This window comes from Emiliania huxleyi, assembly GCF_000372725.1.
Source record: "Emiliania huxleyi CCMP1516 chromosome Unknown EMIHUscaffold_15, whole genome shotgun sequence".
NCBI lineage: Eukaryota > Haptophyta > Isochrysidales > Noelaerhabdaceae > Emiliania > Emiliania huxleyi.
The window spans coordinates 464,333-477,469 of record NW_005201092.1 but is presented as its reverse complement, the minus strand read 5'-3'; the positions used below and the strand labels follow the sequence as shown (position 1 = coordinate 477,469).

At 71.4% G+C, this 13,137-nt stretch overlaps 3 protein-coding genes across 3 annotated transcripts in view; 2 read left to right on the top strand and 1 right to left on the bottom strand.

The window, feature by feature from the left end:
- Nucleotides 1-1,712: 1,712 nt before the first annotated feature.
- Nucleotides 1,713-3,397, top strand: EMIHUDRAFT_201923 (hypothetical protein; the record flags this gene model as incomplete). Its single annotated transcript, XM_005786615.1, has 3 exons — nt 1,713-1,921; nt 2,066-3,145; nt 3,223-3,397. The coding sequence occupies 3 exons, from the start codon at nt 1,713-1,715 to the stop codon at nt 3,395-3,397; spliced, it is 1,464 nt and encodes a 487-aa protein (XP_005786672.1).
- A 63-nt stretch (nt 3,398-3,460) lies between these two features.
- Nucleotides 3,461-4,149, bottom strand: EMIHUDRAFT_201922 (hypothetical protein; the record flags this gene model as incomplete). Its single annotated transcript, XM_005786614.1, has 3 exons — nt 3,461-3,497; nt 3,650-3,720; nt 3,817-4,149. The coding sequence occupies 3 exons, from the start codon at nt 4,147-4,149 to the stop codon at nt 3,461-3,463; spliced, it is 441 nt and encodes a 146-aa protein (XP_005786671.1).
- Nucleotides 4,150-6,985: 2,836 nt separating this feature from the next.
- The window catches only part of EMIHUDRAFT_98648 (hypothetical protein), a gene marked incomplete at both ends in the record, with an annotated part of 10,016 nt that continues 3,864 nt past the window's right edge, over nt 6,986-13,137 (top strand). The window contains 5 exons of the mRNA XM_005786613.1: nt 6,986-7,312; nt 7,581-8,987; nt 9,419-9,490; nt 9,520-9,677; nt 9,877-11,938. Of these exons, the coding sequence (XP_005786670.1) occupies nt 6,986-7,312; nt 7,581-8,987; nt 9,419-9,490; nt 9,520-9,677; nt 9,877-11,938 (4,026 nt within the window). The remainder of the gene's footprint in view (nt 7,313-7,580; nt 8,988-9,418; nt 9,491-9,519; nt 9,678-9,876; nt 11,939-13,137) is intronic.

Genomic DNA, 13,137 nt, shown 5'->3' with positions numbered 1-13,137 from the left:
GGTGACGTCGAGCATGATTGCGTGGTAGTTGAGCAAGCAGCCTGAGGAGCGCGCGGGATGGGCTGAACTCTCTACGTGTAAACACGGCGCGGGCGCGGCGCGGGCAGACCGATGAAGACATAGTGCGGGGCGATCAGGTAGGAGAGGATTCGGCCCAGAGCGACGTGGAAGGAGTCGCCCTTGACCTTGCGCAGCATCTGTACCATGACGATCGCAAGGAGAATGACGGCGCAGTAAACGTGGAAGTCAGACAGGAACTTCACGTACGGGTCAAGCAGCGGGTACCGGGCGATGATTGAGACTGGCACCTCGGGGTTTTCGCCGCGAATGTTTTTGGCAATTTGCTCGCTCATCCTGGCGCCTCCGCATGTGATGGGCGGCGTCTTGCCGCCCACATTGAGCCGCGACCAGGCTACCGCCGATCCGGCCTGCAGCGAGAAGAAGACGCCGAGCGTGCCGCGCAGCATGTGTGGGCTTGGGCTTCACGGACGTCTCCGGCAATCGCTGGCGGCCGGGCCCCGTACCCCCCTACTCGAGTACCGAGGTCTCGTGCTTGGGGACAAAGTACAGGTCAGCCGAATTTAAGATTTGAAGGCGGGGCGGCCGTGAGCTGTAAAATCTTGAAAATGTGTGAATTTACAGCTAAAATCTTGCGAAAATGCGCTCCAGAGCTCTAAAATCTTGGTCTAAAATCTGAAAATCGCCGGCCTGCGGCCGGCCTCTAAAATCTTAAATTCGGCGGACTTGTAGTGTGCATCCACCCATTATTGTGTGTACTAACACACACACACGAGAAAGCAACTCCTCGCAGTAGGTGGGCGCCTTTGCTGTAAATCTTCGAACGAAGCATGGAGCATGGGGGCAAGGATTCGCCGTTCCTGCGATCTTACGCAACGCCGGTGCCGGTACCCGTGGTAGGTATGCCATCACAGTGACAGTCACATCAATCAACGTCGCAAAGGCGGTACGTGTTGGACACTAGGTCCTGCTGCGAGCACCACCAGCCCACGGCTGAGGACCAAACTGCTTGTCCTGAGAGAGTAGCGGAGCAGTCCCGGATGGACACCAACTTATCAGAGAGGTTCGTGCAGCTCTGCTCCCCCAGCGCGCACGTGTCGCTGCCAGTCTGCCAGGAGCCGCCAGCTCGCTTGCACACCTTCCGCGCGCCCAGGATCGAGGTGCACGCTGCCGAAGCAGTGTCGTCCCCCCTCTCCCCGACGGCGATGGCGGTGTGACCGATTGAGCTACAAGAGGAGCTTGTTCAGCAGGATCCGGGATAGTCAGATGCACTACCTCACTGGGCCTCCGCCCCGCTCAGCATTATATCAGGAGGTGCCAAAGCAGCAGCATCTCAATGAGGTGAGCGTCGTCTTCTTTCGGCCGTCCAACATAAAAATAAAACCTGGGGGGCCCAGGACCAGCCTGGACGGGGCACAAACGCCAGAGACACGGCACACGGGGAGCACGCCAACACACACGTTGTTGCTTGCGCTGCGCGGTTTTCGCGGCCGTCCTTTGACGTCCGTCCGCGCGCCGCCGCGCGCCCGTCGGGGTGGTGGGCGCCGATTCAATCCAGGCGGTTTTGGCGGAGAGGGATTTTAACGAAAGTAGTGTGGGGCCGCGGCCAGGTTTTTCTTTCCGGCCTTCAGGGGTAGGCGCCGGCCCGCCTCGACTGACACCAGGCAGACCGCCCGACCTGCGATCGCAGCCGCATGGCGCTCGCCGCCGGCGACGTCGTCCGAATCTTTGGCCTCACTTCGGAAAGGGGCCAAGAGCTGAACGGGAGAGAGGCGACCGTCGAGACTGTCGGCGAGCGGTGCACCCTCAGGCTGGAGACCGGCGGTGAGCCCTCAGACAAGCGGCTTGCTGTCCCAGAGAGGAACTTGGTCCGCGCCGGCGAGTACGACTCGGACGACGGATGGTGCGCTCAAAAGGTGGCGGCGCGACCGCGGCCGGCGGCAGCATCGTCGGCGGCAGCATCGTCGTCGGCAGCCGCAGCAGCAGCAAGCGGAGGCCCAGGGGCGGGCGCGGGCGCAGCGCCGGAAGAGGGGATGCGACGGACTAGCTGCTTCCTGAACGGCAGCTTCGTGGCGGCTTCGAGCGGCGGCTCGTCGTCGAGCTTTGAGTGCACGCTCGACTCCTCGTGGGCGGCCGGCGATCTGGTGCGCCAGCGCGTGAAGTTCATCGGACCCCAGCGCACTGGTAGCTACGGGACAGCGGTGCGGTGGGACGCCCAGGCGGCGAAGTACGCGGTGAACCTGGAGCCGACCTATCGTGGCGTGACCATCTACGAGACGCCGTGCAACCTCGAGGCGGCGGATTCCACCGTCTCGCAGGCTCACAAGCAAGACCAGCGGTGGAAGGTGGAGAAGGCGCGCGAGGAGAGGTGCGGCATCTTTGCCCTCGCGGTGGCCCTCCGGCCCGGCGTCGACAACCTCCGCGGCTTCGTGGCGATGGAGAAGTTTGACGGCTTCCGCTCGCTGTGGGACGGCACCGAGTTTCGCATGCGCGGCATCCAGGGCGGGGCGGAGCGGCGGGTGAAGCCTCCGCCGGAGCTGGCCTCCCTGCTGCCGACCGACCTCAAGCTCGACGGAGAGCTGTGGAGCGGGCGCGGCTGCTTCTCCGCCGTGAGCAAGGTCTGGTCCGACTTCGACGGGGTCTCCTTCGCGGTGTACGACGCGCCCGAAGTGGCCGGCGGCTTCCTCGCCCGCCTCGCGGCGGCAGACGAGGCGATCGCTGCCGTCGCGCGATCGCGAGGTCTCGAGCCGACGCCACCGTTCGCTCCGGCCCGTGCGCCGCCGGCGGCGCGCTGTTTCGTGGTTGGCGCGGTCCGGTGCGAGGAGGAGGCGGTCGTGAAGCGGCTGATGGAGGCGGTGCTGGCGGAGGGCGGCGAGGGGCTCGTGCTGCGGCGGGCGCTGTCGCGGCACCGAAGGGGCCGCTCCCGCGATGTGCTCAAGGTGAAGGAGTGGCTGGACGCGGAGGCGGAGGTGCTGGGCACCAACATGGGCGACGGCACCTCTGTGCGCGCCTCGCTGCGCCTCAAAGTGATCGGGAACAGCTCCGACTGCAGGGTGACTCCCGGCACGGTCTTCTCGTGCTCTTGGGACTGGAAGGCGAAGCCCATCCCCTCCGGCACCACCGTCACGTTCAAGCGCGACTCGCCCTCGCGCAGGCGGCCTCCTCGCGTGAGCGGCGCCCTTTCACAGCGCGTCGTGTGAACAGGTTCGCCGCCCCCTTGGGCGACGGCAAGCCGCGCTTTCCAGGCATCATCGGCATCGGCGAGGAATACGGGCGGGAGCTGCAGCGAGCGCGTGCTGCCGCCCGAGCGGCCAGTGCAGCCGGTGGGAGCGGCGAGCACGGAGCAGGCGGAGCGGCCGTTGACAATTTGTGGCGCTAGGTTTGGTACATGAGAGGCAAAGGTGTACGTTCCTACGTCTGATGAGCATGAGGTTGCCGGCAGCTAGAGCTGCCGATCCCATGTTCCATCGCTATCGTCGCTTGTGTCACAGCTAGTGCCGGTCTGTGGTGAGCGCGTGTGAGGTGTGTGAGCACAGCATCTCGGCGGTGTGCCGCCGACCAATAATTAAGTCTTTCCATCGGCATCCGGTAAGACAAGCAAAAACAGCGAACGTAACAGCCTCACGCTCACCACGCGCCCGGCCCGGCTGCAGGGAACACCTTTGGCGCCACGCCCAGTACGAGCTGGTTGCAGGGCCCGCCCTGCGCACCGCTCCAGTGCTGCGCTCCGCGGGGCGCTCCGCCGCTGGGGCCGCGCGCCGCCAGCGGGTGGGCGGCCGAGTTGTCCTGGTACAGCACATCCCCCTTGGAGAAGGTGGTGACCTCTCCATCGGACGTTCTGATGTACCACGAGCCGTCCAGCGTCACCACAAACTGGGGCGACGGGCAGTGGTGCCACGGGTTCTCACCCACCTGCTGGGTGATGACGAGGCCGGTGAGCAAAAAGTCGTCGGTGCTGGAGAAGGCACGCACGTACTGCATCGCCGCGTCTCCTCCTGTCGAGGTGAAGTCCATCGTCTCCAGCCCTCCGAATCGGCGCTCGGCGAGGTGCGTGACGCCGTCGTCGCTCACCCACAGCTGACGGTAGCGGATGACGCCCGGCGGCGGCGGCGGTGCGTCGTTGACGGCCATGACCGCCCCTGCCGTAAAAAAAAATCGTGTAGGTAGCAAGAGGGGCAACCCCCCAACCCTCGCATCTCCACACCCGGACACGGGCAGGAGCCAGGAGCCCCACGCACGGCGTTCAAGTGGTCTGGCGGTGGTGGTCAATAATCGGTGGTGGTGGTGGTGGTGTTCGCGGTGGGTGGTGGTGGTGGTGGTGATGATGTGTAAATAAATAAATAGAGCATACAACCCCTGGTGGGATTAGGGCAGCAACCCGACGGGCAGACCCCGCCCCGCTCGGAGGGCGTACACCACACAGCACACAGACTTATCTAGGCACTGCACGGCTCCTCGGGATTTCTGGGGAGGTGCGTGGTGATGATGGGTTTTAGTTAAAGCCGAATCTTTCTTCAATTCAACCGCCAAACGGCGTGCTTTCGCGCCACGACAGGCGCCGTTTCCAGCCTTCCTCGCTGCACATGGCTGATCTACTCTCCTCGATCTTCTCTCCGAGCGGCTACTCCCCGGCTCCGCGATTGCCGGCCGCCCTCCGCCGCCTCGACGCTGCCCAGATCACGCCGCTCGACGCCGCCGCCGCCCGCCGTCAGCAGCTCCGCCTCGCGTGGGACGGCTGGCTCCGGCGCACCGTCGAGGACGCCCACCGCTCTCACGGTGCACAAGGCGCGGTCGAGAGCCCCTCAGGTGAATGAGACACCGTCGCATGTGTTTACTGTGTACGCCGCGAGAGCGTCATCGCACCGCCGCCGCCTCATTGTCGCCGTCGTCGTCGTCTGACCGCACTTGCACCACGCACACGTCTCCCCCGTGCACGCTCTCCACCCCTTGCGCTGCACTGCCGCCTCCAATCCTGCGCACCGCTCTCTCGGTGCTGCGGTGGAGCTGGAGGAGCCGGCCCGCCGCATCCGTGGCCTGGCGAACAAAGGCGATGTAGGTCGCCAGCCACAGAGTCTCCTCGGTGGGCAGACCCCGCCATCGCGGCGCGGCAAAACTGCGCCAGCTGTTGCGCGAGCGCCACCGAGGCGCGCTCGACCCCGGCCGCAGCGCTCGCCTGCTCCTCGGCCCACGTCGGCGCCTCCTCCGTGTTGCCTCGCCGCGACGGCCGTCCCGGCGGCGCCTCTCGGAAGACAGGCCACCCGCAGTTCAAACGGGACGTGGCCTCCCGCCCCGACCCCTGGCCGGTGCTCCACAGTTGCGCAGCAGCTTCGCGACGGCGGCGGTGAGATCGGTCAGCGGGCCGGCGAGCAGCTCGGAGAAGTGGGTGCGCGAGGCCCCGGCGAAGCCATTGACGGGGTGACGGGTGTACTCGTCGAGCGTCATGACGGAGTAGACGAAGCGCCGCATATGGGTTCCAACGTCGCGAAAGGTCGCCCAGTCCCCGCCGCCGCCGAGCTCCCACTCCTCCCACTCCGCCGCCGACACCGCGGGGGGGGGGGGGGGGCGCATTGGCTACGGGGGGGTGAGGGGGTCATTGGCTACGTCTCGGCTGAAGGCTGGATTATCTGGGCTGACACCTCGTACGCAGGCCGCGAGCTGATGATCTTCTGCTGGTACGTGGCGTGGATGTCGCACTCAAAACAAAGAGAGAGAGATTTTTATTAATTGTTTTTTGTGTTACTGCTAGCCGGAAATTCTTTTCCTCAAGGAGTATACCGGGACGCATTCTGGGAGGTGTTCCCTGAGGGAGGGTGTAGAGGATGTAGAGTGTAGAGCGCTGTAGAGCTGTAGAGATGTAGAGCGCTCTGGAGCGCTGTAGAGCTGTAGAGCTCTACATCCGCCGCGGGACGAAGCGCCTGCGTTGTAGGGCGATGTAGAGGCGCTCTACAACGTGAAATCTCTACAACAAACTCTACATCGTAAGCGGCGAACGAGGCACGGGTCGCTCTCCGACATTAGGCGCGTTGCACTTGCCAGTGCTGCCCTGGCCTTCTGTCTGCCCGCCCAATGGGTGGCAGGTGCCGCTGCTGCTGTGGCACCCACAGCTGACGGTAGCGGATGACGCCCGGCGGCGGCGGCGGTGCGTCGTTGACGGCCATGACCGCCCCTGCCGTAAAAAAAAATCGTGTAGGTAGCAAGAGGGGCAACCCCCCAACCCTCGCATCTCCACACCCGGACACGGGCAGGAGCCAGGAGCCCCACGCACGGCGTTCAAGTGGTCTGGCGGTGGTGGTCAATAATCGGTGGTGGTGGTGGTGGTGTTCGCGGTGGGTGGTGGTGGTGGTGGTGATGATGTGTAAATAAATAAATAGAGCATACAACCCCTGGTGGGATTAGGGCAGCAACCCGACGGGCAGACCCCGCCCCGCTCGGAGGGCGTACACCACACAGCACACAGACTTATCTAGGCACTGCACGGCTCCTCGGGATTTCTGGGGAGGTGCGTGGTGATGATGGGTTTTAGTTAAAGCCGAATCTTTCTTCAATTCAACCGCCAAACGGCGTGCTTTCGCGCCACGACAGGCGCCGTTTCCAGCCTTCCTCGCTGCACATGGCTGATCTACTCTCCTCGATCTTCTCTCCGAGCGGCTACTCCCCGGCTCCGCGATTGCCGGCCGCCCTCCGCCGCCTCGACGCTGCCCAGATCACGCCGCTCGACGCCGCCGCCGCCCGCCGTCAGCAGCTCCGCCTCGCGTGGGACGGCTGGCTCCGGCGCACCGTCGAGGACGCCCGGCGGCAGCTCGTCTGGCGGCGGCTCTCGTCGCGGGCGCAGGCGCAGCGCTCGCGGCGCCGCCTCGCCCGCCTGCTGGCGCGCTGGCGGGATGTGAGCGGCCTCGCGCGTCGAGAGTCGCGGCGCGACACGCTCCTCTCCGCCGTCCGCGACGCCGACGCCGCGTGGGACGAGCGGATGGCGCAGGCAAAAGCCGCTCGCACCGCCAGCGCGCAGGCCGCCGCCGCCGCCGCCGCCTCGGCAGCCGCATCGCCCGGCATCGCGGGCCGCGCGAGCCGCGTCGCGAGCTGCGCACGTGCAGCTGGGCCCGCCGAGGCGATGGCGGCGGCGTGCTGTGTGGCGACTCCGACGGGTCCAAGTCGGACTGCCGCCCCAGCGCTGCCTTCGCCGCTGCTCGGCGGCGGCTGCGGCGCCTCGCCCACCGCCACGGCGGAGGCGCTGCGGCGGGAGCTCGAGGGCGAGAGGCGCAAGCTGCTCGCCGCCCTTGACGAGCAGCGCCGCTCCGTCCGCTCGGCGTCGTCCGCCGCCGAGGCGCACGCCGCGGCCCTCGCGCAGGCGCAGAGGCAGGCGGCCGCCGCCCTCGCCGCGGCTCGCGCCGAGACGGAGGCGGAGGCTGCACGGACGGCTGCGGCAGCGGCGAGGGCGGCAGAGGCAGAGGCGGCGGCCGCAACGGCCAGGGCAGACGCCCTCGAAGCTGCGGCGGAGGCGGCGGCCGAGGGGTCGCGAGCCTTCTCGGAGGCCTCTCGGGACCCCGCTTGGAGCCTCCCCATAGGCGGCGGCCGAGGTGACGGCCGCGAGCCGAAGCATCCGCGACGCGGACGGCGACGCGGCGGCGGCGGCTCGCGCTGCCGAGGCTGCGCACACGGCGGGCTGCCTGGCGGCAGAGTCGGAGCGGCAGAGGCGGCTGGAGGCGGAGGCGTCGGCGGCCGCGCTCGGCGTGGAGCGCGACGCGGCGATCCGAGCCGCCGCTGACGCGAGGGGCGAGGCGGCGGCGGCAGCGCAGCGTGCCCACCGGGCAGCGGCGATGGCGGAGGCGGCGGCGGCGGCGGTGCAGGCGGAGAGGGCGGAGCGGGGCGTGGCGGTGGCGACCCTCGCGGGTGCGGTGGCGGAGGCGGAGGCGGAGGCGGAGGCGCTCGCCGCGGCGGCTGCCGCACGCGCCCGTCGGGAGCGGAGGGAGAGCGAGGCGGCAGGCGCTGCGGTGCGCGGTGTCGAGTTGAACGCGCTGCGAGCCGCGCTGTGCGATGCCGAGGCGTGTGCTGCGGCCGCGGGCGACGCGGCGCAGCGCGAGCGGCGCAGGGCGGAGGGGGAGGCGCGGGCGGCGGCGGCGACGCGTCGGGCGGCCGCCGAGTCCGCCGCGGAGGCGGGCGAGGAGGCTGCTGCGGCGGCGCTGCAACACCAGGAGGCGGTCGAGGCGTTGAGTTTGCGGATGGGGCGCGCCGAAGCCGCAGCCGCCGACGCGACGTCCCGTGCGGAGGCTGCCGAGGGCCGGCTCGCGGCGGCGGCGCGGCGCGGCGAGGACGCGGCGGCGGCGGCGGAGGTTGCGGCGAGCGAGGCGGCGGCGTCGTCCGACGCGCGCGCGGCCGCCGTCGCGGCGACGGCTGCCGCAGAGTCTGCGGCGGCCGTCGCCGAGGCGGCCGAGGGGGAGGCGAATGCGCGCGCCGCGGCGATGGAGAGGCGGGCCGAGCAGGCGGAGGCCATCCCTGCCCTCTACGCCCTCGCTCCCCTCTCCCGAATCACCTCCCTCCCCTCTCGCTTGCCTCTTCTCGCCTCCTCGCCCTCTGCCTCTCGGCCGCTGCCCCTCCCCTGCCCGTTGCCTCTTCGTTCGCTCTCCGGCTCTGACATACCGCCTCCACTGCTCACCGCACTCCTCGCCATCGGCGTGCAGGCCGGGCGCGCCGCGGCGACTGCCGACGCGGCTGCGCGCCGCGCGGAGGCGGCGGTTGCCGCTGCAGAGGAAGAGGGGCGGAGGCTGGCTGCCGAGGCGGCTCTGCTGGGGGACGAGTTTTGGGCGGCGGAGGAGGCGGCGCGGCGGGAGGCGCGGGAGGCGCGGGAGGAGGCGCAGGAGGGTGCGCGGCGGTCGGCTGCGGCGGAGGCGGCGGCGGAGGCGTTTGGGAGGGAGGCGGCGGTGCGGGCGAGGGGGGAGGTTGAGGCGGCAGAGGCGGCGCGGCGGGAGGCGGAGGTGGCGCTCGAGTCGGCCGGCACCTGCCTGGCGGACACGGCGCAGAGGCTGCACGAGGCGGAGGCCCAGCGGGACGCGCTCGCCCTCGCGCATGCGGGAGCCGAGGCGGCGGCAGCCGCCCTCGGCGCCGCGCTGAGAGAGGCCGAGGCAGCCGCTGCCGACGCCGCCGCCGACGCCGCCGACGCCGCGGACGGCGCAGCGTCTGAGGCGGAGGAGGGGCGGGCGAGACTCGCGGAGGAGAGAGCCGAGGTGCGCCCCTCGCCGAGATGCGGCCGAGGTGTGGCCGAGATGTGGCCGAGGTGTGGCCGAGGTGTGGCCGAGGTTTGGCCGAGGTTTGGCCGAGATGCGGCCGAGGTGGGGCCGAGGTGGGGCCGAGGTGTGGCCCCGACTAACCCTTCCCCCCCCCCACTCCCCCCCTCCCGCGGCCGCAGGCAGAGGCGGCGGCCGCAGCCCTCGAGACGGCGCACCGGCTGCTGGAGCTCGAGGCGGATCGAGGACCACTAGTCACCCACGAAGTATGGCCACCGCGTAGGCGCACCGGCGGCTGGGCGAGCTGGAGGAGGCGGCGGCGGAGCAGTCGTGGAGGCACAGGCGCGCGCTTGAGGCGGCGGCGCGACTCGCGGCGGCGCAGCGGGAGCGCGGAGCCGCTCGCACCATCGTCACCGCCTTGCTCCGCCGGCAGCTTCGCCAGTCGAGGCGCGCGCTCCAGGATGCTACCGACCTTTGCACCCCCAGACGTGTACTAGAGACGACACGCACGGCGGGGATGGGCCGCCGCATCCACGGCCGAGGCGCGGTGTTTGCAGCATTCGCAGACTCAGGCGGTGCTCGGAAGACACCGCACGACGCCGCCCTCCCAGCCCCCACCTCCCCCTGCTCGCAACCGCAGGCGTGCAGAGGCGGGGGCGCGGGCGCGGGCGGAGGCGAGCGCAGCAGACGCAGCGCGGCGCGTGGCTGCGGCGGCGGCGGCGGCGGCGGCGTCGCGGGGGGCGGCCGAGCGCGCGCGGCGCGAGGCGGCGGCCGAGGCGGCCGAGGCGGTCGTCGCTGCTGCGGCGGAGCGGGAGGTTGCCCAGGCGGCGGCGGAGAGGCGGCTGCTCATCGAGACGCAGAGGGCCGCCGCCGCTGAGGAGGCGGAGGAGGAGGCGCGGGCGGCGCTGGCGAGCGAGCGCGTCGCGTCGCACGCTGCGACGGCCGAGGCGGCGGCGCGCGTGGGTGAGCCGCAAGCGGCGCTCTCGCCGGGGAACGCGTTCGTGGACCCTTCTCGGATTTTTCCCGGACTCTGCCCGTCAGGCGAGCTGAAGCGGCGGCTCGAGCGGAGTGAGGCGCTGCGGGGGGAGGGCGAGGCGGCGGCGGCGGCGGCGGCGTGCGCGGCGGCCGAGGCGCTGGCGCGGAGCGCGGCGGAGGAGACTGCGGTGCTGGGGGCGTTGCACGAGTCGGACGAGGCGGCGGCGGCGGCGGAGCGGGCGCGGGCAGACGCAGAGCGCGCTGCGGCTTGCGCAGAGGCGGCGGCCGAGGCGTCTCGGCGCAAGGCGGTGGCGAGGGGCGAGGAGGCGGGTGCGGCGGCGGGCGAGGCGGCCGAGGCGAGGGCGGCGGCCGAGGCGGCGGTCGCGCAGGCGGCGGCCGAGGCGGCGCTCGCCCTCCGCATGTCTGAGGCGGCGGACGCGGCCGAGGCGCGGCTGGCGGCGGAGAAGGCTGTCAGCGGGCAGATGCTGCTCGAGGAGAGGGAGGAGACGCGCCGCCGCCTCACTGCCGTGCTGGCTGCGCGCAGCCAGCGGTGGACGGTGCGGCGGGCGGTGCGCCGGTGGTCGGCGCTGCAGCAGGCGACCCCCCACCACACTCTCTGCCGTCGCTCTCTCGCTCGCGGCTTCGACGCGCTGGAGGCGGCGCGGCGGCACGCCACCGCGAGATCCGCTCGGTCGGCGGCCGCGCACTCGCTCGCCCTTCGCCTCGGCACGAGGCGAGCCGCGGCCGCGATTGCCACGTGGCGCCGGAGCGGACGCAGGAGCGAGCGCCTCATCTCGCTCTCGTCTGCCGCGGCGATGGCGGCGGCCACGAGGCGAGCCGCGGCCGCGATTGCCACGTGGCGCCGGAGCGGACGCAGGAGCGAGCGCCTCATTTCGCTCTCGTCTGCCGCGGCGATGGCGGCGGCCACGAGGCGAGCCGCGGCCGCGATTGCCACGTGGCGCCGGAGCGGACGCAGGAGCGAGCGCCTCATCTCGCTCTCGTCTGCCGCGGCGATGGCGGCGGCACGGCAGTCCTGCGGCTGCGCGCTGCGCCGCTGGCAAGGCGCGTCTCGGGCGGCGCTAGCCCTCTCCGCCGCCGCCGCGTCCCACCCGCTTGCCGGCCAGACCCCGCGCTGGGCACCGGCTGGCCGCTGCAGGCAGGCGGTGGAGGCGTGGGCGGCGTTTGCTGCGCGTCGGCGGTCGCGCTCTCGCCTGGAGCGCGTCGCTGCGCACTCGACTCTCGCTCGCCGCCTGGCGCGCAGCCTCGCCGAGTGGCGCCTCGCCGCCGCACGAGAGGGGTCCCGCACCCGCTCCGCGGCGACGGCGCACTCTGAGATCAGTCGGCTGGCGCCGCGGCGCGCGCTCCGCGCTCTGTGCGCACACGCGGCTCGCCGAGCAGTTTGCCAGTGGGCTACTCAGCTGGCGGCGGGATCAGCACTCGCCGCCGCGTACGCCGCATTGCGCGTGGAGGCGCGTCGGCGCGCCGACATGAGGCGCGCGCTCGCCGCATCCGCCGCCGCGGTGCGATCGCGCGCCGCGGCGTCGGCTTTTCGCCTCTGGCGGATGCAAGCGTTCTCTGACAGAGAGTCTGGCAAGGCCGCCGCCCTCACCCGGCGCAAGAGCGGAGAGAGGGCGGTCGTCGCCGCCTTTGGCCGCTGGGCGCTCGACGCGCGTTCCGGCGCGTTCGCCAGCCGAACAGCGCGGTCGCGGGTGTTGCCGCGCGCGGCGGTGCGGGCGTGGCGGCGGCGGTGTGTGCAGCGCACGGCGGCGAGGCTGGCCGAGAAGCGGCAGAGGGAGGCGGCCGGCTCGCACGGGCTGCGCTGCGCTCTCCGGCTGTGGGCGGCGGCCGCTGCTTCCCGCCTCGAGATGCGGCGGCGCGCCCGCCCCCTCTCTGACCCGCGCAGGGCGCTGCTGCTCGCTTGGAGGAGCGCCGCCGCCAGCCGCCGCACGCACAGCCTCCGCTGCTGCGCTCTCGCCCACGCCGCTGCAGTGACTGTGCAGAGGAGGCGGCGGCGGGGCGTGCTGCGCGTGCTGCGCGCCGCCGCCGCATCGAGCGCCGCCGCCGCCTCCGTGCGCGCGCGCGCGGGTCGGCGGGCGAGCGCCGCCGCCTTCGCCTCGTGGACGCTCTTTCTCGGCCGAGCGCAGCGGGGAGAGCAGCTCGCCTCCCGAGCGGCTGCGGCGGCGGCTGCGGCGGCGGCACGGCGGCACTGGCGTCGCTGGCGCGCGGCGCCGCCCTCAGATCGCGCGCTCTGCCGGAAGGCGCGGCTGCGGGACGCGGCACGCCGAGCGCGAGATTCGGCCGAGAGATTGAGCCGCGAGTCGGGCGGGTGGTGTAGGCGTCGGCCGCCGCGTCGCGCGCGTCTCTCCTTTGCGGACTCCGCCACTGGGCTGCCCTCTCGGCGTCGGCTGCGGAGCACCGCGCCACCGCCGCGGCGTGTGTGCGGTGGGCGGGGCAGCGAAGGGCGCTGCGACGCGAGCAGGCGGCCGTGGGGAGGTGGCGGATCGCCGCGGGCCACAGGGCGAAGGCGCGGGTGGCGGTGGTGATCGCCGACAATCACGCGGCCGCTCGGGCGCCGCGCTCCTCGCTGCGTCGCTGCCTGGCTTATTGGCGACGCTCGGCGCGGGATGAGCCGAGATGGGCCGAGATGGGCCGAGAGGGGCCGAGAGGGGCCGAGAGGGGCCGAGAGGGGCCGAGAGGGGCCGAGAGGAGCCAAGAGCAGCCGAGAGCAGCCGAGAGGAGTGCTGGGGACGTTTCACGCTGCCCCGTGACTCGTGAGTATCAACTCCAACTCGTGCAGGCGCGACTCGGCTCCGTGGCTTCGCTGGCGGAGCCGGGCGCGGAGGGGCGTGCGGCGCGGCTCAACCACTACTTCCGCGCGCTGCAGGCGGGCCGTCCCCACACCAGACCAAGCCCCCCCCCCCCCCCC